Below are 26,444 nucleotides of genomic sequence, written 5' to 3'. Positions count from 1 at the left end.
TGATATGTAGGAAAGATCCAACTTCATGTGCAGTTGAAATAGGGGCCAGCATTCAGTAACTGTTAGCCATTGACATTTTAACAACACAATCGCTTCATTCGTCAATTGCAGTACCGAAACACAAGGGAAATGCACATTGGCCATTCAGTCGGCAGTCTTCAGTTGAAAGTTTGTGTGAGCACAATATACACCAATGAAGAGAAGATAAAAATGCTATTCATAGATGAATAATGTAAGTTAGCAGAACAGCAATCACTGATGTGCATCTTCCTTGTATCTCTATTTGTTTACTGTCAACTCCAGCAAGTGGTTATGTCACCTTGCATACCTGCGCTGTGTCCTATTATAGGAAAGAAAGTCAGTTTCATGTTATGCTTTTAATAATATCATGTTTACTTTAGTGGTACACTTTGATATGTTTAAGAACAGATCTTGAGGAGAGAATGTGGATTACTGAATAAAAATACAGGATGCTGGTTAAAGAAGAGGTACTGCTATTCATATCTTTGTAACAAACAGTTACGAGAAAGACAATCTTGCTGGTTAAAGACCTCCTGGTAGCTAAACAACATTTGCTTGATACATTTTTTTTATTTTTCTTCAGAACAAAACATTATTTGATGATCAAGATAAATGAGGCACCCTGTATATGTAACCAAGATACCAATGGTGCCCATACCTGGGGACAAGAAGGGGCCATGTCTCCCCTCCCCCAGCTGTCAGGAAAAGGAAAAAAATATAGTGAATCATATGTTTTTCTTTCAACATAATGTTTTAAAAGTCAGTATAGCACATGTTTTTAACAGGGTCGGAACTCAAAGTTTTTTATGTCTACTTGCAAGTCCCTGTTCGACATACAGAATATTAAAAATACTTCATCACCCCCCCCCCCCCCCCCCCCACAAACTATCGTATGGGCCTCTTGCATTGTATGGCACAGAAAACAAACCTTCAGCTTTGATTGAAAATGCTTTTGGTTATTTTTATGGTATAGCATTTGCTAGCTTTCCTAGTTACCACTCGCTATGGCCATTTCTGTTTCACTCGTTGTGTTAAGGTAAATAATTACTCTTTGGTGTTAATAAATTGGGGAGCTATTGTGTCTGTGTTGCTTCAGTGTAGAGTGGAGAATTTAGCCCCCTGCACGCAAACACGACAGTTTACCTTTGTTGCAAATATCTTTGGCAGTTATGATTTTTTCGTTGAAGACACACTTTTTACTCCTGTATTATGCTATAGACAAATAATATTGTCACAGAAGAAGCTGAGTAGCTCCGTGGTGTAGTGGTTATGATGCTAAACTGTTGCATGGAGGGTCGTGAATTCAAAACTCATCTGAACTGTACAATTTTAATTTCTATATTCGTTTTGAGTTGTTGTTATTGTTGTCTTCAGTCCTGAGACTGGTTTGATGCAGCTCTCCATGCTACTCTATCCTGTGCAAGCTTCTTCATCTCCCAGTACTTACTGCGACCTACATCCTTCTGAATCTGCTTGGTGTATTCATCTCTTGGTCTCCCTCTACGGTTTTTACCGTCCACGCTGCCCTCCAATGCTAAATTTGTGACCCCTTGATGCCTCAGAACATGTCCTACCAACCGGTCCCCTCTTCTTGTCAAGTTGTGCCACAAACTCCTCTTCTCCCCAATTCTATTCAATACCTCCTCATTAGTTATGTGATCTACCCATCTAATCTTCAGCATTCTTCTGTAGCACCACATTTCGAAAGCTTCTATTCTCTTCTTATCCGAACTATTTATCGTCCATGTTTCACTTCCATACATGGCTACACTCCATACAAATACTTTCAGAAATGACTTCCTGACACTTAAATCTATACTAGATGTTAACAAATTTCTCTTCTTCAGAAACACTTTCCTTGCCATTGCCAGTCTACCTTTTGTATCCTCTCTACTTCGACCATCATCAGTTATTTTGCTCCCCAAATAACAAAACTCCTTTACTACTTTAAGTGAAGTCGACTACATTCCATTATCCTCATTTTGCTTTTGTTGATGTTCATCTTATATCCTCCTTTCACGACACTTTCCATTCCGTTCAACTGCTCTTCCAAGTCCTTTGCTGTCTCTGACAGAATTACAATGTCATTGGCGAACCTCAAAGTTTTTATTTCTTCTCCATGGACTTTAATACCTACTCCGAAATTTTCTTTTGTTTCCTTTACTGCTTGCTCAATATACAGATTGAATAACATCGGGGACAGGCTACAACCCTGTCTCACTCCCTTCCCAACCGCTGCTTCCCTTTCATGCCCCTTGACTCTTATAACTGCCATCTGGTTTCTGTACAAATTGTAAATAGCCTTTTGCTCCCTGTATTTTACCCCTGCCACCTTTAGAATTTGAAAGAGAGTATTCCAGTCAACATTGTCAAAAGCTTTCTCTAAGTCTACAAATGCTAGAAATGTAGGTTTGCCTTTCCTTAATCTATTTTCCAAGATAAGTCATAGGGTCAGTATTGCCTCACGTGTTCCAACATTTCAGCAGAATCCAAAATGATCTTCGCCGAGGTCGGCTTCTACCAGTTTTTCCATTCGTCTGTAAAGAATTCACGTTAGTATTTTGCAGCTGTACCTTATTAAACTGATAGTTTTGGGTACATGCTAGAAATATCCACAGATGTCAAGATTCTTTGTACTGGAACGTTCTGTAGTTGTATATATACTGTATGTGTTCTGGCCAGAGGCAGTTTGCTCCGCGCTCTTGTATGTGCAACTGCTGAATAAACCTTCGTTAAGTGAAGTTAGTGTTCGTCATTCATCTAATTACATCTTCTTCTATGTGACATTATTCTGGTGGAGATACTGGGTATTGGAACTTGTGATAGCGCACATTATCGACAACACAGTGGCTCCAATCAGACTATGACAGAGCCGCCGTGTACGTGGTGAGAAACCCGAGTTCGAGCCATATTCAACAGATCGCAATCTATCGGAGACAGAAGAAGAAGACGATGTTACGATGATAGCAACTGTGTGCCACCACATGAGACATCCTTCTGGGTTCTCTGGTGATAATGGCGAAGATCCAAACAAGTGGCTGAAGGTATATGAGTGTATAGCCAAATTTAACAAATGGGATGACATTGTGTGTTTAGCTAACATATTTTTTCTAGTTGGAGGGCACTGCCAAGCAATTGTATGAGAACAATGAGGAGAAGTTCACATACTGGGAAGTATTCCATGCAGAACTGTGCAAGTATTTCGACACACAATGACAGAAGAGCGAGGCTGAAGATAAATTAAAGTGCAGGGCACAGCGTCCAGAAGAAACTGCAGCATCTTACATTCAAGACATCTTGGAGCTATGTAAACTAGTGGATTCTAGAATTGGGGAGGAAAATAAAGGTTGCACATCTCATGAAGGGTGTTGCTGAGGACATGTATCAAGCCCTACTTCTGAAGGAGGTTTCAACAGCAGATGACTTCATAAAATGGTGCCAGTATATCGAGACAATGAATCAAAAAAGAATTACATGTGAGTAGTTTGAACAGCTTCCAAACATCGTATCAATGTCTGTGATGGAGGAAGCAACTGATTTCACAAGTGTTCTTCATCAGATAGTGAGAAAGGAAGTTCAGAAAGCACTTGGATTGCACGGCGAGCAAAAAACCGAGACGCTTCAAGAGGTCATAAGGGAGGAAGAGGAACAGACATTGCACCCAATCTCTCGTCCTTCATAATCCTTTAAAACGGTGAAAAAGTTGAGATCTGGGTGGAGTTTTGTTCCTACAATACCGCATGAGGAACCTGTTTGGGCACCAAGGAGGACTGACATCTGGAGGATCCAGGATAACTAACCAGTATGTTTCCACTGTGGATGACCGGGACATGTGGTATGTTATTGTCGAGAAAGGTGGCAGATATTTGATGACGCCTGTGCCAGAAGACAGCAGACCGATCTTAGTCGAACCCACTCCGGGACGACGAAGATGAACAAGAAGATGTGGGTGCACGACGGCGTAGGTCACCATTGCCGCAAGCTAGCTGCTGGAGAGCACCCTTCCCAACACGTCGATCAAGGTCTCCATCGCCATTTAGAAGCTCCAGCCAATCACCTAGCCGCTGCAACATGGAAAACTAAAGGGTGCGGCCTTCCTTGGAACTGAGGCCGCCAAAGAGAAAAATCCTCCACCGTCGATCACTACAAAAATGATACGGAACTACGTCGATATCCTCATGGATGACTGACCATCCCAAGCTCTTGTAGACTCTGGAGCATCATATTCAGTCATTTCGGAGAAGATCCATTGCCATTTGCAGAAAACTGTCTTCATCGACTACAGAACATCTCTGCTGAAGGTGGCTAATGGGAAATACGTAAAACCTACAGTAAGATGTACCATTCGTGTGGGTATAAGTGGCCATACACAGCCCTTAAAATTCATCATCTTACAATAGTGTAGTCATGACATCATTCTCGGATGGACTTTTTGAAAGATTCTCAGGCAATTATAGAGTGTGATTGCTCGAAGATTATGCTAGACGAGATGAGATACTGTGGACAGGAGAATACGCATCTGAGTATGTGGAGACAATGTGCGCTGGATGAAGTGATCATTCCTGCAGTCAGCGCTAGAAAGGTAACCATCACGTGTCATGCCATGCATCAACCCATGGATCTTGTAGTGGAATGGAAGAGAAGCACACCACTGAAGAACAACTTGCTCATCCCAGCCACTATTGTCTCGTTTAAGAACGGATTCGGTGAATTGTGGATAGTTAAATGTCGCTGAGACCCGCAGATCCTTCCAAGACACATGTGCGTAGCAAACACTGAGCTGTTAATTGAAGAACAGCTGAATGTCATAGGAACCTCCCAAGCCAAGTCTGTGGGCGAAATTAGCGCTACCACTACGAGACAAGATCTTCTAGCTCGACTATCACCAGATCTCACTAAGGAACAACAGAAGAAGCTACTTGCCATTCTCCAAGAGTTCTCTGAATGCTTCAATCCACAGGTGAAGAGCGAATTAGACAAATCGACGGTGAAGCATTGGATTGGCACTGGAGACCATCAGCCAATAAGCCAGAGAGCATACCGTGTATCAGCAACAGAACGTTGAATAATTCGCGATGAGGTAGAGAAAATAATGAAGAATGACATCATTCAGCCTTCGCAGAGCCCATGGTCATCACCAGTGGTTCTCGTCAGGAAGAAGGATGGCATTTGACACTTTTGTGTTGATTACAGGAAGCTTAATATGATAACTAGATAGGACGTTTACCCACTTCCATGAATTGACGGTACACTAGATTGTCTGAAGAGGGCTAAGTTTTTCTCACCCATGGACATGTACTTGGGATACTGGCAAATCGAAGTAAATGAGGCTGATCATGAGAAAACTGCATTCATCATCCCTGAGGGCCTGTATCAGTTTAAGGTAATGCCGTTTGGTTTGTATAATGCACCAGCAACTTTCGAACAGATGATGGATAATCTTCTAAGTCACCTGAAGTGGATGATGTGTCTTTGTTATGTAGATGACAGTATAGTGTTCTCAGAGACTTTTGATGAACATATGAAAAGACTGAGGGCCGTTCTTAAGTGTCTCCAACAAGACGGACTTAAACTTAATCCAAGAAAGTGTCTCTTTGGAGCAAAAAAAAAATCAAAATACTTGGACACTTTGTGTCAGATGAAGGTGTGCGGCCAAACCCAGAAAAGATGAGATCTGTAATGGAATTTCCTATTCCTAAAAGTATTAGAGATGTGTGAAGCTTTCTCGGATTATGTTATTACCGTCATTTTATGAAAGACTTTTGTATCAAAGCCAGGCCACTCCAAGAGTTGTTAAAAGCTGATGCTAAATTTATCTGGGGTGGTGCTCAACAAGATTCTTTTGATGTGCTGTGAAAAGCTCTGACAACTGACCATATATTTGGTTTGTATGATGAGAGAGCACCTACAGAACTACACATGGATGCCAGCGGGTATGGGATCGGTGCTGTTCTGGTGCAGATTTCGGATGGGAAAGAGAAGGTTATAGCCTATGCTTCTAGAACACGTACAAAAGCTGAGAGAAATGACTCAACTACAGAAAGAGAATGTCTTACTGTGATTTTGGCCATGTGCAAATTTCGACAGTATCTCTATGTAAGACCATTCACAGTTGTTAGAGACCATCATTCACTTTGTTGGTTGACAAGTCTTAAGGATCCAACAGGATGACTTGCCAGGTGGGGACTACATTTTCAGGAGTATGAGATTACCATAGTGTACAAAAGTGGAAGAGAACACCAAGATGCCGACTGTCTCTCAAGAAACCCAGTGCAAAACCATCAAGACTTTGATGAAGATAGTGTCTGCCTCGCTGCACTCCAGGATCTCTCTATCTCTCTGCTGAGCAGAAGCAGCATGCCAAGATATGTCAAATTATGCTTGCCTTCAATCGGTCAGAGGATGTGAAAGGACAATTTAAGGTAGTTAATGGATTACTTTGCAAGAAAACTTTGATCCATTTGGAAAGAGGTGGCTACCAGTGATTCCTAAACACATGTGTTTAGATGTTCTACAGAAATTCCATGACACACCTGAGGCCAGATATCTAGGATTTCTTAAGACATACGATAGAATCTGTAAGAGATTTTTCTGCCCATGTTTATTTAGTAGTGTCACACTGTTGAGAGTGCCAGAGGTAAAGGCAGTTCCTCAAAAACCACCTGGCCAACTCATACCAATGCCACCAGCCAAAACGCCTTTCCAGCGTGTTGGGATTGTCCTCCTCGGACGATTTCCAATGTCTGCTAGTGGCAATAGATGGATTATTGTTCGCACTGATTATCTGACACGCTATGCTATTACAAAAGCCGTGAAAACAGCCAAAGCATTCGAAGCAGCCAAATTCATCATGGGAGACATTGTATTAAAACACGGTGCCCCAAGATCGTTAATTACGGATCGAGGGAAAGTTTTCCAATCAAATCTTGTGACTGAGATAAACCGTCATTGCAACATTACTCATCACATGATGACTGCTTACCATCCACAAACCAATGGTCTTACTGAACGCCTTAATAAGACCTTGGCTGACGTGCTATCAGTGTTCGTCAGTGTTGAGCAGAGCAACTGGGATGAGGTGATACCTTTTGTGATGTTTGCTTACAACACCACCAAACAAGACACCACAGGATTCATGCCATTTTTCCTGGTGCATGGGTGTGAGGCGACTATGACGATGGGCACTGTGTTTCCGTTACATCCTGATGATGTGGACAATGACTACATCGGCCAGCTGTTAACCAAAGCTGAGGAAGCTCGGCACTTAGCTCTACTCCACACACTGCAGGCTCAAGCAAACGATCACCAAAGGTATGACATGAGCCACCACCCTGTTGTCTACTGGCCTGATGACGTCGTCTGGATCTTCACTCCTGTCTGGAGCTTCTCTCTGAGAAGCTTGTCAGGCACTACTTTGGGCCTTACAAGGTTGTAAGACAGTTTTCTGATGTTACTTATGAAGTTGAAGCTTTCGACCCCGACACAAGACGACGAAAGATCAGAGATATGGTCCACATCATTCGAATGAAACCCTATAGGGGTCCTGCAACCCAGGGTAAATTCAAAGCTCCAGCGACAGGCAACAAGCGGAAAGGTGACAAAGAGTGTAGCGGCAAAAGGAGTTCTAAGAATATCACCACCACGGTGAGAATCAGTCATCAGAAGTCGGAGTATGCAGGACCGATGACTCGTTCCTGGACTAGGAGGACGTAACACTGAGACACTGTTCTCTTAAGGAGGGAGCAATGTCGCAGAAGAAGCTGAGTAGCTCCATGGTGTAGTGGTTATGATACTAAACTGTTGCATGGAGGGTCATGAGTTCAAAACTCACCTGGACTGTACAATTTTAATTATTCGGTTTAAGTAAATTCTAGAAGTATCACAAATGTCAAGAATCATTGTACTGGAATGTTCTGTAGCTGTATATATACTGTATGTGTTCTGGCCGGAGGCAGTTCACTCTGCACCCCTGTATGTGGAAGTTCTAGTATCCATGTGGGAAAAAATATATCTAAAAACAAAGATGATTTGACTTACCAAAGGACGGGTATACACTCGCGCGCACACACACACACACACATATCCATCCAAACATATATGATATGTGTGGATGGATATGTGTGTGTGTGTGTGTGTGTGTGTGTGTGTGCGAGTGTATACCCGTCCTTTTTTCCCCCTAAGGTAAGTCTTTCCGCTCCCGGGATTGGAATGACTCCTTTTCCCAGTTTGGCACAGCTTTGCCACAGGAAACATGAAAGTGGTCGAAGACGTCCGTCTTCTGGTCGGCTCCTGATCGTTGTCAGAAGGAGGCTAGTTTTTGATTACGTGAAGGCTTCTATTATTTGGAAAAGAACAACACGGATTTCTTTACGTAATCAGTATGAAGTTTATAATCACCTAAGGGACCTTTAACAATGAACAATAAAAAAAATTCCATTTGCAAATGAAATCATTAATAAATGGGGCAGCTATGAGTTGTATAGAAGACAATGAGCAGTCTTCTGTCTACGACCAGGATGCTGCAGTATTCTCTGCTGCAGTAAAGGCTGTTTGATATTTACAAAAATAATATGACATGGAGGTAAAAAAAAAATAAAGGAAAAGAATAGAATAAGAAATATGGTAAACACTAAATATATTCAAACAATTCTCACTAGCAAATTAGGGCATATTTCTAAACAGTGTAACTTACATAAGAAGTTTTCTAATTGTATGGTGCGATCAGATTTCAGCCTGTCCTGTGCTGTCTCCTTGGTTCACGTTTTTGTCACAAATTACAGTCATTACTTTTCTCCTTCAAATGTTAAAGACAGTTCTTGCACCATTCAACACCTTCATGACAATAACTTGCCGATTTACAGTTTCGAAGATAAATTAATGGAATTTTATTAATTAATAATGTTGTCTGCACGCTGGCAAGACCGCTCACTTTTATAGCTTAAAGTTGACCTTCTTTACGTTTTCACATTACAAGCAGAAGTACATTAAAATCTGAAGATCTACAAAAGTTTTTTACTGTCATCTTTTATTTAGATCAAAGCGGAACATCAGTTCAGCTTCTGTTAAAATGTTTCTTTGACTGCGCAATCGATGTACACTCCTGGAAATTGAAATAAGAACACCGTGAATTCATTGTCCCAGGAAGGGGAAACTTTATTGACACATTCCTGGGGTCAGATACATCACATGATCACACTGACAGAACCACAGGCAACAGAGCATGCACAATGTCAGCACTAGTACAGTGTATATCCGCCTTTCGCAGCAATGCAGGCTGCTATTCTCCCATGGAGATGATCGTAGAGATGCTGGATGTAGTCCTGTGGAATGGCTTGCCATGCCATTTCCACCTGGCGCCTCAGTTGGACCAGCGTTCGTGCTGGACGTGCAGACCGCGTGAGACGACGCTTCATCCAGTCCCAAACATGCTCAATGGGGGACAGATCCGGAGATCTTGCTGGCCAGGGTAGTTGACTTACACCTTCTAGAGCACGTTGGGTGGCACGGGATACATGCGGACGTGCATTGTCCTGTTGGAACAGCAAGTTCCCTTGCCGGTCTAGGAATGGTAGAACGATGGGTTCGATGACGGTTTGGATGTACCGTGCACTATTCAGTGTCCCCTCGACGATCACCAGTGGTGTACGGCCAGTGTAGGAGATCGCTCCCCACACCATGATGCCGGGTGTTGGCCCTGTGTGCCTCGGTCGTATGCAGTCCTGATTGTGGCGCTCACCTGCACGGTGCCAAACACGCATACGACCATCATTGGCACCAAGGCAGAAGCGACTCTCATCGCTGAAGACGACACGTCTCCATTCGTCCCTCCATTCACGCCTGTCGCGACACCACTGGAGGCGGGCTGCACGATGTTGTGGCGTGAGCGGAAGACGGCCTAACGGTGTGCAGGACCGTAGCCCAGCTTCATGGAGACGGTTGCGAATGGTCCTCGCCGATACCCCAGGAGCAACAGTGTCCCTAATTTGCTGGGAAGTGGCGGTGCGATCCCCTACGGCACTGCGTAGGATCCTACAGTCTTGGCGTGCATCCGTGCGTCGCTGCGGTCCGGTCCCAGGTTGACGGGCACGTGCACCTTCCGCCGACCACTGGCGACAACATCGATGTACTGTAGAGACCTCACGCCCCACGTGTTGAGCAATTCGGCGGTACGTCCACCCGGCCTCCCGCATGCCCACTATACGCCCTCGCTCAAAGTCCGTCAACTGCACATACGGTTCACGTCCACGCTGTCGCGGCATGCTACCAGTGTTAAAGACTGCGATGGAGCTCCGTACGCCACGGCAAACTGGCTGACACTGACGGCGGCGGTGCACAAATGCTGCGCAGCTAGCGCCATTCGACGGCCAACACCGCGGTTCCTGGTGTGTCCGCTGTGCCGTGCGTGTGATCATTGCTTGTACAGCCCTCTCGCAGTGTCCGGAGCAAGTATGGTGGGTCTGACACACCGGTGTCAATGTGTTCTTTTTTCCATTTCCAGGAGTGTATTAGTGTCCGCGCTAGATGCGCATCTTTACAGTTATGTAAATTATATAAAACAAATGTCTTTCAAAGAATATGTCTCATCTCATTAGTTGATCATTTAATATACAGATAGGTGAATGCCTTTCCAAGGGTACTTACAGCTGTCATACTAAGGAAATCCCAATAATATTACAAAGTGCTGAATAAACCTTCGTTAAATGAAGTTAGTGTTTGTTGTTCATCTAATTACACCTTCTTGTGCAATATGAGCATTGTTAACTACCAGTGCTTGATGTTCATGCATCATCAATCAATTTTCTCTGCCACGTTAGTAGTATAAAGGAGTCCATCTGTGTATGAAAATTAGCAGCAGCATTAGAAGTAATAATTATGCAATCTTCTAGTGTTATTAAACTGACGTACACCCATCTACTTCTATACGACTAGCCTGCAATTTACACTTAAGTGCCTGGAAGAGGTTTCATCAAACGACCTTTAGAGTATTTTTCCATCATTCCAATCCCAAAAAGTGCCCCGGAAAAATGAATACTTACATCTTTCCATTCAAGCTCTGAGTTCTCTTATTTTATTATGCAGATAATTTTTCTCTGTGTATTCAACAAAATATTTTTGTATTCAAAGGAGAAAGTTGGTGACTGGAATTTCATGAAAAGATATCACCCCAATGAAAAACACTTTTGTTTTAATGATTGCCACCCCAACTTGTGTACCGTATCCTTGACACACTCTCTCCCATTTCACAATAATACAAATTGAGCTGCCGTTCTTTGAACGATTTCAGTATTGTCTGCTAGTGCTCTGGTAAGGATCCCAGAGTGTGTAGCAGTACTCCATAAGAGGATGGACAGGTGTAATGTGTAGACAGTCTCTCTAGTAGCTGCCTCGAGATGACTGGGTGTTTGTGTTGTCCTCATCATTTCATCATCATCCAGGAAAGTGGCGAAATTGGACTGAGCAAAGATTGGATAATTGTACGGGCGCTGATAACCACGCAGTTGAGCGCCCCACAAACCAAACATCATCATCATCATCATCATCTCTCTAGTAGATCTGTTTAATCTTCTAAGTGCTCTGCCAATAAAACACAGTCATTCGCTCACCTTCCCAAAAATTTTCTTTGTGATCATTCCAATTTAAGTTGTTTGTAAGTTTTATCACAAGGTATTTAGTTGAACTGACAGCCTTAAGATTGTGTGATTAAGTGTGTAACCGAAATGGAATGGCTTCCTTTTAGTAATCATGTTGGTGGTCTCACACATTCCTTTATTTAGAGTATTAGGCCTGTATATTAGTGTGTAAAATGTGTCTTCTTGTATATTCAACAGAATTTAAAAATATATTTTTCACCTTCTCTGCAGCACGTTTATTTCTTCTCTTATTTATCTCCAAATATTTCTGTTGGTAAGAAAATGGTGAATTGTATCTGATTATTGTTGACTGTACAATTTCACCTACAAGAGGACCTTACGGACTAGCTCTCTTCGATTTTCTTCATACTTATAGGTATTGAAGCCCAGTGCCAAGATATCAGTTTCTTGAAGTTATATGAGGAAAGTCTCAGAACAACTTGTAACAATCACTTTTGAAGATTAGAAGATTTTGAAATACTGTTAAGTAAAAAATGTTTCTATCATTTCAGTGTGTCCAGAATGAAATTTTCACTCTGCAGCAGAGTGTGCGCTGATGTGAAACTTCCTGGTAAATTAAAAATGTGTGCCGGGCCGAGACTCTAACCCAGGATCTGTCTTTCATGGACAAGTGCTCTACCGACTGAGCTACCCATGCATGACTCAAGATTTGTCCTCACGGCTTTACTTCCACCAGTTTCTGATCTCCTGCCTTTCATACTTCACAGAAGCTCTCCTGTGAATCTAGTTTTGAAGGTAGGAGATGAGGAACTTACAGAAGCAAATCAGTGAGGACATGTTGTGAATCATGCTTGGGTAGCTTAGTCAGTAGAGCACTTGCCCGCAAAAGGCAAAGGTTCCAAGTGTGAGTCTTGGTCCGGTATAAAGTTTTAATCTGCCAGGAAGTTTCATATCAGCACCCACTCCACAGCAGAGTGAAAATTTCATTCTGGAAACACACTCAGGTTGTGGCTAAGCCATGTCTCTGCAATGCCCTTTCTTTAAGGAGTGCTAGTTCTGCAAGTTTCCAGGAAAGCTTCTGTGAAGGAAGGATATGAGGTACAGGTGAAAGTAAAGTTGTGAGGACGGGTCATGAGTTGTGGTCGGTTAGGTCAGTCTGTAGAGCACTAGCCCATGAATGCAAAGGTCCAGAGTTCAAGTCTCAGTCGGGCACACGGTTTTAATCTGCCAAGAGGTTTCATATCAGTGTAGTTGCCAACAGCTGAGAGTGTAGTATGCAAGTCTTCTTAATCTCAAATCACCGGTTCAATACTTGATAGCACCAGATTTTTTTATATTTATTAATAAACTGATATGTTAATTACCAAGCATAGAATCATATTGTTTTATTAAAATAACAGCTTTTATTTTTAACAATATTATGAAAAGGACAGAATGCTACTCAGTGTAAAGATGACACACTGAGTTGCAGACAGGCAAGACGAAAAGATTGTTACACATTTGAGCTTTCAGTCGAAGCCTTATTCACAAGGGAAAACACACACATACAGATTCACAGAAGTGAGCAGACCTCATGCACACATGACCACTGTCTCCAGCTGCAAAGGCTAGAATGCAACTGTGTTGCATGAAACAGAAGCAACAATCTGGAGTACAGGAGGGAAGGGTAAGGATACCACGGTGTCTGACAGAGTGTGCAGGGAGTAGAAGGTGGCAGGACAAAGCTGCCAGATGCAGCTTTGGGAAACTATGGGGGAGCAGAAGGGGAAGTGGAAAGGGGGGGGGGGGGGCATAAGGGAAAAAGTTCGGTGGGTGGATTGGCAGAGAGCAGCACACACTGAAGTTTAGGAAACTTGAATTTGGCAGAGGTGATAGGACAGAAGGGGTGGAAACTGTAGGGTGGAAGATCTAGAGCAGTATGTTGAGGACAGGATGACTTGGGTGCAGAGAATGTGTTGTGAGGATAATTCCGATCTGTGCAGTTCACAAAAGCTGGTGGTGGAGGGGAGGATCCAGATGGTCCCATGTTGTGAAGCAACCATTGAAATCTAGCGTATTATGTTCAGCTGCCTGTTGTGCCACAGGGTGATTCACTTTGCTCTTGGCTACAGTTTGGCAGTGGCCATTTACCCTGGTGGACAGCCGGCTGGTAGTCATACCAATATAAAAAGCTGTACAACGATTGCATCAGAGCTGGTATATGACATGGCTGCTTCCACAGATGGCCTGGCCTGTGATGAGATGGCATAAGCCTGTGACAGAACTAGAATGGGAAGTGCTGGTTGGGTGGACTGGGCAGGTCATGCACCAGTGTCTTCCACAGGGATATGATCCTTATGGCAAGGAGTTGGGATTGGGAGTATCATAGGGACGGTCTAGGATGTTGCGGAGGGTAGATGGTTGATGCAACACCACTTTAGGAGAGGAGGAAAGAATCTTGGATAAGATGTCTCTCATTTCAGGACATAATGATGAAGGATTTGGTTCAGTTGTTCCAGTCTGGAGTGCTGCTGGTTGATGAGAAGGGCTCCTCTGTAGCTGGTTCTTGGGGGTAGTGGGAAGATTGTGGTTTATGTGGGGATATGGCACTACCCAACAATACCTGCATTTTGACATCTGCCATCCTTCAACACCAAAAAATCCCTCCCATACAGCCTGGCTACCCTAGGACGATGTCTCTGCAGTAACAAGAATCCTTTGCCCAGTATACTGAAGGTCTCACAAAGGCCTTCACAGACAGGCTCTATCCCCCAGACCTAGTCTGCAAACAAATTTTCTACACTATATCCCCCTCCCCTCTCCGCCTCCCTCCACCAATATTCCCACCACCCCCAAGACCAGCTACACAGGAGCACTCTCTCGTCACCAAGTACCAAGTGGAGCAACTGAACCACCTCCATCAGGACTTCGAGTATCTATCATTATCGTATCCCTCAGGAAGACACAGGTGTGAGAGCTGCCAAATCCACCCAACCAGCACTTCCTATTCCAGTCCTATCACAGGCTCATCCTACCCCGTCAGAGACCGAGCCAAATGCGAAAGTAGCAAAGCCATATACCCGCTATGCTGCAATCATTGTACAGTTTTTTGTATTGGTATGACTACCTTCTAGCTGTCCACCAAGAAGAATGGCCACTGCCAAACTTTGGCCAAGAAAAACACGCGGCTGATTTCAATGGCCGCTTCGCTACTCAGATTATTTGGATCTTCCCCTCCACCTCCAGCTTTTCTGAATTGCACATATCAAAGTTATCCTTACGACACATTCTCTGCTCTCAAAACCATCCCAGCCTCAATCTACAATAATCTAATGCTCCCACATCCTCCACCCAACAGTTTCTACCCACTCACTCCTATCACCTCCTCTCAATTCATATCCGCTCACCTTTATTGTGCACTGATCTCTGCCAGTGCACTCGCTGGTCTTTTTTCCTTCTCTGCTCCTCTCCTCCTTCACCCCCTCCCTCTCTCCCATCATCTGATGCTGCGCCTGGCAGCCTTGTCCTGCCACCATCTACTCCCTGCTCACACTGCCACGTAATGCTGACTTCTTACCCGTCACCCGTACCCTGTAATCCTTCTCCCTTCCTTGCCCCACTCCGGATTGTTACTTCTGTTTGATGCACAACAATTGCATTCTGGCCAGAGCAGCCAGAGATAGCTATCATGAGCACGTGAGGTGTGCTTTCTTATGTGAATGTTTGTATGTTTTCCTTTAGAAGACTTCAGTTGAAAGCTCAGTGCATAACAGTCCTTCTGTCGTGCCTGTCTGCAACTCAACATGTCATCTTTATAGTGAGTAGCAGTCTTTCCTTTTCATAATATTGTTTGTATACCAACATGGACTTTACATTTTTTTATATTTTTACCGTTAATTACGCCAAAAAGCCAAAGAAACAGATATGCCCACCGAATATCGTGCAAGGCCTCCACTAGCATGCAGAAGTGCAGCAACACAATGTGACATGGACTTGACTGATGTATGAAGTAGTGCTGGAGGGAATTGACACCATGAATCCTGAAGGGTTGTCCATAAATCCATAAGAGTATGAGGGGTTGGAGATCTCTTCTGAACAGCATATTGCAAGGCATCCCAGACACGCTCAATAATGTTCATATCTGGGGAGTTTGGTGGCCAGCAGAAGTGTTTAGACGCAGAAGAGTGTCCCTGAAGCCACTCTGTAGCAATTCTGGATGTGTGGGTGTCACTTTGTTCTGCTGGAATTGCGCAAGTCCATTGGAATGCACAATGGACATGAATGAGTGCAGGAGATCACACAGGATTCTTATGTATGTGTCACCTGTCAGAGTTGTATCTAGACATATCAAGGTTCCCATATCACTCCAACTGCACACATCCCACACCCTTACAAAGCCTCCACCAGCTTGAACAGTTCCCTGCTGACATGCAATACACATCCGTTTGCTTGATATAATTTGAAACGAGACTCATCTGACCAGGCAACATGTTTCAGTCATCAACAGTCCAATGTCTTTGTTGATGAGCCCAGGCAAGACATAAAGTTTTGTGTCATGCAGTTATCAGGGGTACATGAGTGGGCCTTCAGCTCCAAAAGCCCATATTGATGATGTTTTGTTCAATGGTTAGCATGCTGACACTTGTTGATGGCACGGCATTGAAATCCGCAGCAATTTGCGGAATGGTTGCACTTCTGTCACATTGAACAATTCTCTTCAGTAGTCATTGGTCCCAGTCTTGCAGGATCTTTTTCTGGGCGCAGCGATGTCAGAGATTTGATGTTTTACCAGATTTCTGATATTCATGGTACACACGTGAAATGGACGTAAGGGAAAATCCCCACTTCATCACTACCTCGGAGATGCTGTGTCCCATCATTCGTGTGCCGACTATAACACCATGTTCAAACTCACTTAAATCTTGATAACCTGCCATTGTAGCAGCAGTAATCGATTTAACAACTGCACCAGACTCTTGTTGTCTTACAGAAGCATTACTGCAGTGCCGTATTCTGCCTGTTTACGTATCTCTGTATTTGAATACGCATGCCTATACCAATTTCTTTGGCACTTCAGTGTACTAATCACTTGAAAATGTGAGTTAACATAAATTAGCATTTGGCACAAAAAATGAAACATTAAATAAAATCCTTTTATATTTTTAGAGATTGAAGAGTATCATAATGTGTAATATTATTATACATATAATTTGTAATTATAATATTTTCATCTTATAATAAGGCATTTCACATTTTAGTATATGGCCAGTAATTAAAAATAAAATCCTGTTATTTTTATTAAAATATATGATTCAGTATTAATTATTTTTTTCCATTTCATAACATAGAATTTAAATAAAAGTAAAAACAAAATATTGCTACTAATGAGTTGAATCAGCAACTTCATGATTACAAGACTTCTGTAAGGCCTGGTGAGGTAGTCGCAAAGCATGCACCTGGAAACCAAGAGGTTGCTGGATTGAATCCTGATCGAACCATTGAAATATTTCTGTCTAACTTGTACAAGGCTTGTGATCTTTGCAATCAGCTGGCTCCAACTATGTTATGAGGGGGGCCGCTGCATTGCAGAGTTTGTGGTATGGCTCTGAGCACTATGGGACTCAACTGCTGAGGTCATTAGTCCCCTAGAACTTAGAACTAGTTAAACCTAACTAACCTAAGGACATCACAAACATCCATGCCCAAGGCAGGATTCGAACCTGCGACCGTAGCGGTCTTGCGGTTCCAGACTGCAGCGCCTTTAACCGCACGGCCACTTCGGCCGGCTAGAGTTTGTGGTATGTGGAGGTGGTGGTGGTTGTGCCAGTGCTGGCTAGGGAAGCTTAACTCCAATGTAAAACATCTTTTTTTCAGTTTTGTTTCATAGTGATCAAAGTGTTGTGGTGGTGCCACAGACATGCCCCCTGCAGGTGCATGGTCTGCAATAAGTAAAATTGTTAGTGGTGTGAATATGTGCCAAAAGAGAAGCTTTCCCAGTTTTGTGGTTGGCGGTAGTACCATCCTTGTTACAAACCGCTGCCCTTGAAGGCAGAAGTTTGGCTGGTACTGTGGAGCTTGGAGATGTCTTGTCCATTGTGCTGTTCAAAGTCCATGGTCGCAGTCTTAATCCTGTGAGCTGTCTAGTGTAGATGACTGCCCAAACCAGCATCGTCTGCTCATGGTCCATAGTGCAGCAGACACTAGCTTGGCTAGCATTGTGTGGCAGCAGGAAATTTTACAAAATATCTGCTGTATTTACAAGATCCTGAAAACTAGTTTTGCTATCAACCAGAAATCGATGTGGAGAACATGCTATAATTTCCAGTGTTCAAGGTGTCATTACTCTTCGTACTCACTGAAAGAAAATATTTCTACTTATTATTTACTCAGAGGACACAGGGACTATGACTATAAAAAAGTAGTATTGAGTTGTAACAGATTAATATATTCAATAAAAGTTCACACTCATAAATATAATAATATTCCTTATAATAATAATGATGATGATGATGATGATAATAATAATAAACAGACTCATACAAGATGATACCACAAATGCCTGAAGTGATAATTTTGCAACATGAAGTCAACCGAGCAATTAATTCTACTCACAATTGAAAAGCCCCTGGAAATGATAAAATAGCAATTTTCTGGCTAAAGAAGTTCACCTCAACACATTCACATCTAACTAAATTATTTAACAGTTACATTGCAGACCCATACACATTTCCTGATACACTTACACAAGGAATAACTTATCTGAAACCTAAAGATCAAGCAGACACAGCAAACCCAGCAAAATATCGCCCCTTAACATGCCTACCAACAATATACAAAATATTAACTTCAGTCATTACACAGAAATTAATGACACATACAACACAGAACAAAATTATAAATGAAGAACAAAAAGGCTGCTGCAAAGGAGCACGAGGTTGTAAAGAGCAACTGATAATAGATACAGAGGTGACATATCAAGCTAAAACTAAACCAAGGTCACTGCACTACACATACATTGATTACCAAAAAGCTTTTGATAGTGTACCCCACTCATGGTTACTACAGATATTGGAAATATACAAAGTAGATCCTAAATTAATACAGTTCCTAAACATAGTAATGAAAAATTGGAAAACCACACTTAATATCCAAACAAATTCAAATAATATCACATCACAGCCAATACAGATTAAGCGAAGAATATACCAAGAAGACTCATTAAGTCCTTTCTGGTTCTGCCTTGCTCTGAACACACTATGCAACATGCTAAATAATACAAATTATGGATATAATATTACCGGAACATACCCACACAAAATAACACATTTGCTATACATGGATGATCTAAAACTACTGGCAGCAAGAAATCAACAACTCAACCAATTATTAAAGATAACAGAAGTATTCAGCAATGATATAAATATGGCTTTTGGAACAGACAAATGTAAGAAAAATAGCATAGTCAAGGGAAAACACACTAAACAAGAAGATTACATATTGGATAACCACAGCGACTGCATAGAAGCGATGGAAAAAACAGATGCCTATAAATATCTAGGATACAGGCAAAAAATAGGAATAGATAATACAAATATTAAAGAAGAACTAAAAGAGAAATATAGACAAAGACTAACAAAAATACTGAAAACAGGATTGACAGCAAGAAACAAGACAAAAGCTATAAATATTTATACTATACCAATATTGGCCTACTCATTTGGAGTAGGGAAATGGAGTAAAACAGACCTAGAAGCACTCAATACACTTACACGATCACAATGCCACAAATATAGAATACATCACATACATTCAGCAACAGAAAGATTCACATTAAGCAGAAGGGAAGGAGGAAGGGGATTTATCGACATAAAAAACCTACATTATGGACAGGTAGACAATTTAAAAAAATTCTTTATAGAACGAGCAGAAACTAGCATAATACACAAAGCAATCACTCATATAAATACATCAGCTACACCATTGCAATTTCATAACCACTTCTACAACCCTTTAGATCACATAACATCAATAGATACGAAGAAAAAATGGTTCAAATGGCTCTGAGCACTATGGGACTTAACATCTATGGTCATCAGTCCCCTAGAACTTAGAACTACTTAAACCTAACTAACCTAAGGACATCACACAACACCCAGTCATCACGAGGCGATACGAAGAAAGTAAATTGGAAAAAGAAAACACTACATGGCAAGCACCCGTATCATCTAACACAGTCACACATCAATCAAGACACATCCAACACATGGCTAAGATAAGGCAATATATACAGTGAGATGGAAGGATTCATGATTGCAATACAGGATCAAACAATAAACACCAGATATTACAGCAAGCATATTATTAAAGATCCCAATACCACAACAGATAAATGCAGACTTTGCAAACAACAAATAGAAACAGTAGATCACATCACAAGCGGATGTACAATACTAGCAAATACAGAATACCCCAGAAGACATGACAATGTAGCAAAAATAATACATCAACTACTTGCCATACAACATAAACTAATAAAACAACACGTTCCCACATACAAGTATGCACCACAAAATGTACTGGAGAGTGATGAATACAAATTATACTGGAACAGAACCATTATAACAGATAAAACAACACCACATAACAAACCTGACATCATATTCACCAATAAAAATAAGAAATTACACAACTAATCGAAATATCCATACCCAATACAACAAATATACAGAAGAAAACAGGAGAAAAAATTGAAAAATACATCCAACTGGCTGAGGAAGTCAAGGACGTGGCATCAGGATAAAGTTGACATTATACCAATTATACTATCAACTACAGGAGTCATACCACACAATATCCACCAGTACATCAACGCAATACAGCTACATCCAAACGTATATATACAATTACAGAAATCTATAATTACTGATACATGTTCAATTACCCGAAAGTTCCTAAATGCAATGTAACATATACCGTACAGTTAAAAGGAAGTCACGCTTTATCAAGGTCCGCGTCACTTTCCATTTTTGACCAGACGTGGCGTCTGAGAGGGGAGAGAAATAATAATAATAATAATCATATCAGAAACAGTACAGTTTGCAGTTCAGAGGTGACCCCCATGGTAAGTTCCAAGGAAAATGGTCTATCACCCTGTCTTCTAATCATCAAAGTTAATAACTGGCTTTAAAAGTGGAAAACAATCTTGCCAATTGCTACTGTTTTCTCAAAATTACAGGTGGCACACAAACAGCTACTCCCATGAAATCTAAGCTATCCAGGGTGGCGTAGAATCTTTGCAAGTTCAGTTCCACTTTTACTGAACACATTTGGTAGTTGCTTGGCTGTGATGTCACCTGAGGCACAGTGCACACAGGCATTTGACTGACTCGCAAAGATTGATATCTCGATGCAAAGTGTCTCTCTCATTCCCTCTCTAGCTGCATTTAGATGTGGGCACAGCAGACTGCAAATGTAAAACCTGCTGTCAACCGTTCTAAGCACAGGTAGCAGCATCTAAATGGCCCCTTTCTCGGACACGTATTAATTAATATCTCTGTTATGTAACCATTTACAATCTCCTTAATTTTTATATGAATGGAGTTAAAAGAACTGATAGTAGAACATGACCTCTGAACTGCTTCTTTAAGATTTCTTGTAATGATTGTTATTTACATAAAAGACTTGAAACTTGGTACAACTGTGTTATTTCATCAATGTAATTAGAACATTCTATAACAAATATAAATCATACTTAATCTCTCGTAAATATGGACAATTTCGTTACAAATAACTTGAAAAGTAATAGAGGTAACTTAATGGAGCCACGTAGTTAACATTTTTATATCAATCTGAGGCTACATACGAATTTTCATCTTTGTGAGTCTCATATTTAGCGCCTTTAGTTTTTGATAAAAACACTGATTATGACCAAAATATTGCACTGATCAAATTGAGATGTGTAACTTTTAATTGTGACATACATGTACACATTCTGAACAGTTTTTGGCTTTCTTGCCTGATTATTTAGCACCACTTATTTTTTTCTTAAAATAAAATATTTAGCAAAATTTATTTAACTGATCATTCTGAGATTTAACAATTTTAACATTAATATACTGAAGCATAGACCAACAAAGTCTGGAAAAGTTATTTTAATTTTTAATTTCATTCTTAGATTATGGCGCAGTACTTTTTATGCTATGCACTTGTGCATTATGATAATGTGGAGCTAGTAGTAGTGAACTGGGGTAAGTACCAGCACACTTGCTCCCCTGTGTGTCTCTCATAATGATACAGCACTTGTTTTGCTGCAGCATTATGAAGTTTTCAGCCAGATGGTGCTTAACTGTGCTGCAAGTGGAAGGAGTATATAGCAGTGAATTGCATGTTTGTTGTGTCAATATGTTGCTGCCAGACATGTACAGGTTAATACCCAGTGCTGTGCAAACGCCCCTCAGGCTGGTTCATAGTTAAATGAGTTATCTTGCCCAGACTGTGTGCTGTGGCCTGGCATGCCATGTGGTAGGTAAACAGATTCAATTATGAAACTGCATGCCAGTGTCTCTGTGCCTGTCTGCTCGCCCCACGTATTGCTGCAATGAACCTGCTTTTCTTAACAGTAAAGCCCACTATTAATGACCACATTACATTCCTAATCTTTAAATATTTTATTTGTAGAATTGTGCCCTTTTGCTTTAGGCGATTGGTTACTGTACACTGTCTTTCAAATCTTAAAAAAATGAAGAAGATCGAAGAGGGCCAGTCTTTGTTGTTCCCTTATTGGTTCGTAATAAATGTTTCATCGATTTTTATTTTAACCACACAATCCTGCTTGTTGTTATCAGTTTCATGATTGTACTTTGCCTTTTTTCAGGGTGCTGAATCTTGCTGAAGAAAATAATATAAAATTAAAAATTCTGATGAAGAGTGCGCATTCAAGCTTCAAGAGACTACTGTCAGTGTCTCGACGTTGTAAGTATGATAATGTATATGCCAAAATTTCAGTTGTGTCTGATGGAAGATCAGAAATGTGTTCTGGCAGGAGATGGAAAAGAACAGAGGTCATTCCTTTACATTCTCTTAGTAGTAAGGAGAAAAAGAGATTTTGCCAGAAGAAAGTAAAAAATAATAGAGAATTAAGAAAGACAAATAATATAAAAGACAAACATAGTTTGATGGAACAAAACGACCATTTATTTTCAAGAGAGCATAACAAATGTAACACTTGTAAACATCAACAAAAAAGTGAAAAGAAGAGAAAGGGAGACTGTTTAATTCGTAACTCATCTACAATCAGTAACAACTTTTATCTACAGTCTGAAGAATTTCTCAACTTTCACATAAAAACTGTTTCGCAAAGTAGTGGTGTTATTCGTCAACCAACAATTCTGGAAAAGAGCATAGTGGGACTGGCAACAACTGCTCAGAGAAAAAGTATCAAGAGACTTAAAAAGAAATTGCTAAATGGTATCACAAGATCAGGCAGAGAATGTCTGAAGCTTTATTTACCTTATAGGCATTACTGGATCTGTAGTGGATCATATGAGAAAGGGGAAATTTCTGATGAGCAATTCGAATCAATCATCAGGAAACTGCCAACATCGTTCAACTGGCTTTTACAGGAATGTGCTCGCATTCTTGAAGTGGAGAAAAGGTACCTTTATTGTGAGCTGCTACGTGTCGAAGGTGCTGCGCTGTGTGTACACAGTTAAGTTTTTTAGATCATTGATTATATTTTTTGTACCACTGCCATCTTTTAAAATGTATTATCTTTGTATGAGTATTATCATTTCTTTATGTGTATTGTTGACTGTGACAAGTATTAGGAATAGTTTTCCTTCTGGTACCTGTCTGCATTTTCAGAAGGAAATAATACTGGTAAAGCACATTTTTACATTTAAATGACTGGTTTGTCTTATGAATATGTACCTAAATTTTGTGTGTATCAGTTAATTGTGTCTTTTTGAATTATGTTAGCATCTGCTTAATTTTTTTTTATTAAACGTAGACATGACAAGCTTTTACTACTACTACTGCCGTAATTTTGCAATTGTTTGTTTTGGGGACTCTGTTATAAGCTACACACACACACACACACACACACACACACACACACACACACACAGTGTTTGTGTCATTGTATGTAGAGAGCTGCATGCAAAATATTTGCATAACTGTTTGTAATTGCTGTATGAATGAACTATAATGTTGTATAAAGTTGTGTGAAAATAAATTTTTGCATAAAGTATTTGTTTGTTTTTCCTTTTTCTTGCACAGTACCATGTAAAACTGTCTGTTTACAATTTAGTCGCTAAATGCTCCACACCATGCAATGAATCAGATATCAGGTGTATATCCAAACATAAAGTAGGTTAATAGTTGTCTTGCATTGTTAACAACACCAAACAGAAGATGCAGTTTCGCTATTTTTGGTGGGATACACTGATGCTCTTGTGCTCATTTTGGTGCTGTTGTAGAGGGTATCTTAAAACCAGCTGAATTCAAAATCCATAATTCATTCACATTTATTTACATGTATGAGCTGATTTCTGGTTTTTTCTTTGTGTGAGAATTTTCAAGTTCTTGTATTTTACTGTTCCCATATATTATCCTTATCATACTACATTGATTGTGTCAGGTTTTGCACATATTGCGTATTTACAGACAGTTGCTGGTGTAATATCAAGAAGAACAAATGGAAGAAAGTTATTTTTGTTTTTTTGTTTTTTTTGTTTTGTGTGATTATTCGCCACTGTAACAGGATGCAGCTGAGTGTACTGGAAAGTTATTGTTGCTGTACTCCACTACGTGGCACAGAACTGTATCATTTTGACATTTATTGATGTTACATAGAGAAGTAATTAATTAAATTATTTTATTTTTTATTTTTCAATAAGAAAGTTGAAGAAAAGCCTGTGATGAGAAATTCTAGTGAACAAACTCGATTAACAAGAATGATTAACCCTCGAGCAGGTGTGACTTTGTATAAGTATGCCAACCACAAATAATAATGTCTGAGACCCAGGACAAGGATAGGGATTAATTTAAGGAAAACACGTGAAAGGATGGCCCAACTTGATGTGTCATTTGCCATTTCTGAACAAATATTTTTCATTAATAACAATTCTGTCATAAACCAACTAACAGCTACTAAGAGTCTTGCCAAATTTGTACAGATAATTAAGGTTTTTAAATTAATATCACAGTGCATAAGAACATTTGAGTTGTACATAAAATTGCAAATGGAACTTGAAAAACATGTCAACTGTGCTATACAATGGTGGCCTTATTACAAACAGTTAACTAATTAAATAAACTTGGGTAGCATTCTGTCCACGTGACTGGCATCGCAACTGTGGGTTAATCCCAAAAGGACTTGCATATAAGATCAACAGATGTTAAGTAAAAGACATTAAAATGCATACATCTCCACTCCAAAGTCCATTAGCCACCTCACCACTAGGAGCTACATAATCATGTTAAATTTTACTTTTACTAACAATACTAGGGAGCGTAAGGCAAATGATGACACTTTTGTGTCGTAAGGCTATGTTATTCTGCTCCCACACAGACAAGATATGGCCACACGTGTAAAAACTGAAGCAAAGCATAACACTTCACTGATTAGCTACAAGGCTGTTACACATGAATCAAGTTACTTACTTAAATAAGCTACCAGACCCCTAAAATATCCAAAGGCTTCCATCTCATGCCCACAATTATAGAAACATTGAGTAAATTACTTCCCCAAAAAAATCACTAGCCAAGTCCTAATCCAGTGACAATCCCTTTGTGGCACAATCCCAAAAAATGACAATAAACTACTCAACTTGAGGCTGTAATGGGAGATCTGCAGAAGCGCATGTGATCTGCCAACACCCAGGCCTCTTGCGATCATGGAAAAGCCACCAAAGCAGAAGAAAAACCGTGTCCCTGACCCGGTCCAACAGGACAGCAAAGTGTCCGCTGCTGCTGATACAAGGCTGTCAACATAAACCAAACAAGTCTGATAGAAATTAACACACACAGCAATACTTAAATGAGCAACTAAAGACTGTTTTAAAGGAAACCAACTATTAAAATTTCAGTATATGAGTGGCCCACTCATAAACATTGCAAGTTAACCTTCCTCACAATAACAAGAAACATGTACTTGGTCGTTTAAAAGAATAATCACATAATAATCAAACAAGATTTAATAAGTCAAGGTACACCTTTAGTGGGGCCTCTTAGGGACTAACAGACACTGTAATTTGGATACGCACAAAATGGCGGATGGCTGGTTATAATGTACTCCTATAACCCGAAGGGCTTCTCAACACTGGGATAAGAGATTGTGCAAATACAAGCCTGCATACACACATCACCCACATGTGTACCTTTAGGCTGAGTGCACCCAACTTTAGTTACAGGACAAATCCAATAACTCACCTCAGGAAGGGCCATAAGGTCTACAACAAACAGAAATTACAATCAGTAGTATCAAATACTCAATGATAACAAACAACAATTTCAAATACTAGGTAAATACTAGCTTGGCACTTACAGAAATCTCCAGATTGACACACACATCTCTGAAAAGGGTCACTGAAAGATTCCTAGCCAGCTTATACCAGGGCAGAATTAACAATCTTTCAATACGGTACTTACTGCACAGTCTTCAAACATAATTTCAAATAAATGCCAAGGAGGTGGAAAGCTTCAGGCCTCCAGGTAGGTACTGTCTTCCTACTCGTAGCTGCTAGCAAGTTGTTCAGTACATCTCAACATATTTAGCACACCACAATTGACACGCTTCATAACCAGGTTGCATGCGATGAGACTTGTTCCTTGCCTGCTAAACTCGCCAGTAGT

The 26,444-nt window shown here is 40.7% G+C and overlaps 1 protein-coding gene across 5 annotated transcripts in view; it reads left to right on the top strand.

Annotated features, from left to right (window-relative positions):
• LOC126175158 (TATA box-binding protein-associated factor RNA polymerase I subunit B) overlaps nt 1-23,620 on the top strand; it is a 324,489-nt gene extending 300,869 nt beyond the window's left edge. For 4 of the 5 annotated variants that reach the window (XM_049921739.1, XM_049921738.1, XM_049921737.1 and 1 more), the window contains one exon: nt 22,465-23,620. In XM_049921739.1, coding sequence (XP_049777696.1) covers nt 22,465-23,302 — 838 coding nt within the window. In that variant the 3' untranslated portion in view covers nt 23,303-23,620. The remainder of the gene's footprint in view (nt 1-22,464) is intronic. The other variant, XM_049921741.1, reaches the window with a different exon arrangement.
• The last annotated feature ends 2,824 nt before the right edge of the window (nt 23,621-26,444 follow it).

The sequence above is a fragment of the Schistocerca cancellata genome, chromosome 3 (assembly GCF_023864275.1).
Source record: "Schistocerca cancellata isolate TAMUIC-IGC-003103 chromosome 3, iqSchCanc2.1, whole genome shotgun sequence".
Classification (NCBI taxonomy): Eukaryota; Metazoa; Arthropoda; class Insecta; order Orthoptera; family Acrididae; genus Schistocerca; species Schistocerca cancellata.
This window is presented reverse-complemented; position numbering and strand designations above follow the sequence as displayed.